Source organism: Neophocaena asiaeorientalis, unplaced genomic scaffold, assembly GCF_003031525.2.
Source record: "Neophocaena asiaeorientalis asiaeorientalis breed wild unplaced genomic scaffold, Neophocaena_asiaeorientalis_V1.1 scaffold479, whole genome shotgun sequence".
Classification (NCBI taxonomy): domain Eukaryota; kingdom Metazoa; phylum Chordata; class Mammalia; order Artiodactyla; family Phocoenidae; genus Neophocaena; species Neophocaena asiaeorientalis.
In genome coordinates, this window is record NW_020173774.1 from 3,283,844 (window position 1) to 3,287,631 (window position 3,788).

A 3,788-nucleotide genomic window follows, 5' to 3' on the forward strand; every position below is an offset into this window, starting at 1 on the left:
GTGTACACAGTGTTTATTCTCACTCCAACTGCATTGTAAGCTCCAAGGGCAACACTCTGTCTCCTTGTTCTTTCTCTTTCCCTACCACGTGGCTGGTGCATGATTCTGCAAGATTATTATTGGCACTCAGTACATGTTGCTGACTGACAGACACATATTTCAGCCTGCAAGTCCCACAGGACTATAAATTGCCGCATGAAGTATTTGAGTTAGAAGGAGGAGAGGAACTTACATTTTTTAAAGGTTGACTATAGCCCCATGCTAGATGCTTTCTCTTTATTCCTCGAAGCAATCCCACAAGGTAGGCATTACTGTTTCCCCCTCACAGACAAGGAAGCTGTGCTATGTTCACAGCCTCTGCCTGACTCCAATATGGTAATTCACTGCAGTTCCCACGGGATTCCTTTTCCTAAGTGCCAGGATAGATGCCCGTCTGAGTGGGGTGGCCTGGAGTAGTCCTACCTAAAGACAGGAGAAAGGACCAGCCAGCTTCTCTGCGCTTGTGATCCTGTGATTTATTTTGCTTTTTTTCTTTTCTTTACAGGTGCAAAGCCCTTGTGGATGGGAGAGTCTGAGGTTGAGTTTTCATTACCCTCCTCTCCACCTTGCCATCCATCCTGGCTCTGGGGTGGGGTATGGCCATTCCTCATCTTTCAGGAGAGCCAGAGGGGGTGGGGGGAAGATGTGGATGAGCTCTGAAAATAGCATCTTCCCTGCCCACCTCTCCTTCTGCACCGCTCTCCAGATGTGTGATGTTCTCAGCTTCGCCCTGCTGAGCAGTGGCCCAGGAAAGGTTTCCACACATTGGAGGGTGGCCAGTGGAGGGGGCCGTGTGGGCAACGGGGCAGCATGGGGGAGGAGGGCAGAGGGGCAGTCAAAAGGAGCAATAGGGGAGGGGCCCGAGTGACAGCCCAGGCATCCACTCCCCGCCCCCGACAGGCCACATCATCCAGGCAGGCTGATGCTGGCCCATCTTTCTGGCTCCTGGGGAGCTTGTGCCCAGACTCGGGAAGCCTCGAGGAGTGAGATGAACACAGTGGGCTTCCTCTCCTCCCCGTGGCCTCTGCCTCCACTGAGGCCCGGCCACCGCTCATCACCTGTCCCAGATGCAGGGCTGTGGCAGCCTGCTCACTCAGCTTCTGGACGCCTCTCCTTCCTGTTGACACCTGATGACCCTTTTCAAGGTGCCATGCCAAGTCTCTCTCTGGGACCTCAGGCATTGTTAGTAGCTCTCAGTGACCTTCCCCAAGGAAGTAAAAGCTCAGCCCAGAGCCGCCTCCGCTCCCCCAACCTGGAGCCCAGAGCACATTTTAGTCTTGTTGACCAGGAACTGGGTCTGTGAACCCTCTGCTAGCCGTGCTGCTCCCTGCAGAGCACTGCATCGTACTGGGGCTCGGCCGTTCCCGTCTCCCTGAATCTAGGCCTGTTAGTGTTCCATCTTCTCCCAGCTCAATGGAGTGTCTACAGGGACCGGGGGCACAGTCCCTCCTCCTCTCTACGGCCCGCCTCCTGCACTGAGAGTGACCTCCCAGGGGCGCTGGCTGTGAGCTGACTTTTCTCCCCAACTGAACTGTAGGCTTCTGAGGGCAGGGTCCCTCCTTGCTGAAACCTGTATCAAGGATGACGAACCCAGTGCCCCAGACATGGTGGCTTCTCAAGAGGCGAATACAGCTCAGAGATTTGCTGTGGACGCTATGCCAGGTGCTGTCACTCTAGGGGAGTGGACAGCCAGCTGGCCAATGACCATGTGCTATGCTAAGGAAGAGAGGAAGGGTCTGGAAAGCTTCTGAGGGAACAAAACCTTGGATCTATGTTAAGACCTGGAAGATGAGTTGGAGTTGGTGGGAGAAGGGGGCTGGGGCGGCTTGAGCTTTCCAGACTCTCTTTCTGTGTCTTATTTTAAGATTATTTTGAAAAGCTTTTCTGGGCTTATGGTCTTGAATTCCGAAGGTATGAAAGAACCCAAAAGGAGGAGCCTGCTCCTCGTCCTCTCACTCCCGTGTTGGGAGTGAGGGGGCAGCCCCCTGTTGCTGTACCTTCTAGAGAGAGTCACACAGATACAAACATGATCGCTCTTTTTTGGCTTGGCCTCTTGTCCAGGCCTCTTGTCCCCTCCTTGCCATTCTTGCCACATGACTGTGGGTCCCTTGTTTCCCCAGAGACCTAGGGGTCCATTGTTCACTCTGCTCTACATGGCTTCACAGTGGCGGGCAGCCTCAGGAGCTAGCTAGGGTCCCAAGGGAGGGATCTGGGAGGGCTTCTTGGAGGAGGAAACTTAGACCTATGCTTTTCCAGGGACTCCCATCCCCCAGTGACTCATTCTTGGCAAGGACCAGCTCTCTGACTCCCAAGCATGTCCATCATCCCACACCAGGAGTGCCTAGATGACCCAGTGAAACTGTGACGTCTCTGACCCCACAGATACAGCCCATAGCCCCCTGGCTCAGGGCCTTTAAGTTGCTTTAAATCAGACCACCCTATGGACCTGCCCAGGGACAGTCCTGGGAAAAAGGGGCTGACACCCCCTCCCCATCAACTGAGGGTCCCCCTGTTTGCCCCCAGGGTTCCTAACCTGACCAATGTTCCTCCCTTTGGAAGACACAGGGGCTTGTGTGTCTGCCTTAGATGGGCAGCCCTGACACCCAGGGGCTGTCCCACAGAGGGGCACCGTCCCGGCACACGGTGCAAGGGGTCACAGCAGGCCCAGCCCTCACCCACCTGATTTGTTCTTGTATTCAATGTCAAAGCCCGTGATGATGCTGTTCCCGTCAAATCGCTGGGTCCAGCGCAGGTTCATGCTCCGGGCCTTCACCTCCCGGATCTCCAGCTCTGGGGGGTCGGGGGGTTCTGGGGGGTGGCAGGGGAAGGAGGCAGAAGTGAGGATGGCAGCAGAGAGCTTGGCCTCCTGCCGACCCCTACAGAGGACCAGGGATCTGCCCTGGGGGAGCCGTGTCACCTGTGATCCACCCAAGGGCCCTGAGCCCTGGAGTTCAGGCAAGGCAGGAGGGGGTGAAGGGTGCCCAGCAGCAGGGCTCAGAGGCAGAGGGGGGCCTGCTCGGTTCCTGCTCTGCTCCCCTCTCTTCCTTAGCCCCTTTCCTACTTTCCCCCATGCAGAGCTCCCAACTTTTCCCAGCTTGACTTTCCCTTCCCATCCCTCCTGCAGGGTCTGCGCCCACAAATCCAGGCCCTCCACTTCTGGGAGCAGCAGTGTCTCCACAGGGGCCGCAGCCATTGCAAACCTCGCTGTATGCAGTGTGCCTGGAAAGACCCTATCACCCCACTCTGGGCAGGAAGGAGGGTGGATGGAGCTTTTCCTCAGAGCTGTTTCTGGCCAGCCTCCGCTAGATGTGAGCAGTGTCCCTGCTCTTGAGGGGAGTTGGCAGTGAGAGCCGGGGTCCCAGGGAAAGGGGCTGGGGGCGTGGGGCAGGTGAGGTACCTTGCACCGTGAGTTGGATCAAGCCCCGGTCCTCCCCGTACGAGTTGATGGCATGGCAGCTGAAGAACACAGAGTCCCCACGGTCAGCAGGCTTGAGCTGGGAGGCAGCCGGCAGGGGCAGAGGGCAGCGGCAGGGAGAGAGGGAGGAATGGGGAGAGTCTTTTAGAGCTGGTCTGCTGAAGGGGGCCCATCTGCCCAGGGATCAGCAAGGCCACCTTCTTCTGGGAGGGGACCCACCAGGGGTTTGTCAAGGGCTCCTCTTTCCAGAAAGTTCAAAGGATGGAAGTGTGGAAGAGTCCCTGCAGGGAGGCCAGCTCAGGAGTTCCAAAAGAGGGAGGGGCTGAGGGGGGGG

At 57.1% G+C, this 3,788-nt stretch overlaps 1 protein-coding gene across 1 annotated transcript in view; it reads right to left on the reverse strand.

The window, feature by feature from the left end:
- Positions 1 to 3,788, reverse strand: part of DSCAML1 (DS cell adhesion molecule like 1) — a 340,859-nt gene that overhangs the window by 46,840 nt on the left and 290,231 nt on the right. The window contains exons 14-15 of the mRNA XM_024751739.1: positions 3,437 to 3,533; positions 2,719 to 2,847 (exon numbers count right to left, since the gene is read on the reverse strand). Of these exons, the coding sequence (XP_024607507.1) occupies positions 2,719 to 2,847; positions 3,437 to 3,533 (226 nt within the window). The remainder of the gene's footprint in view (positions 1 to 2,718; positions 2,848 to 3,436; positions 3,534 to 3,788) is intronic.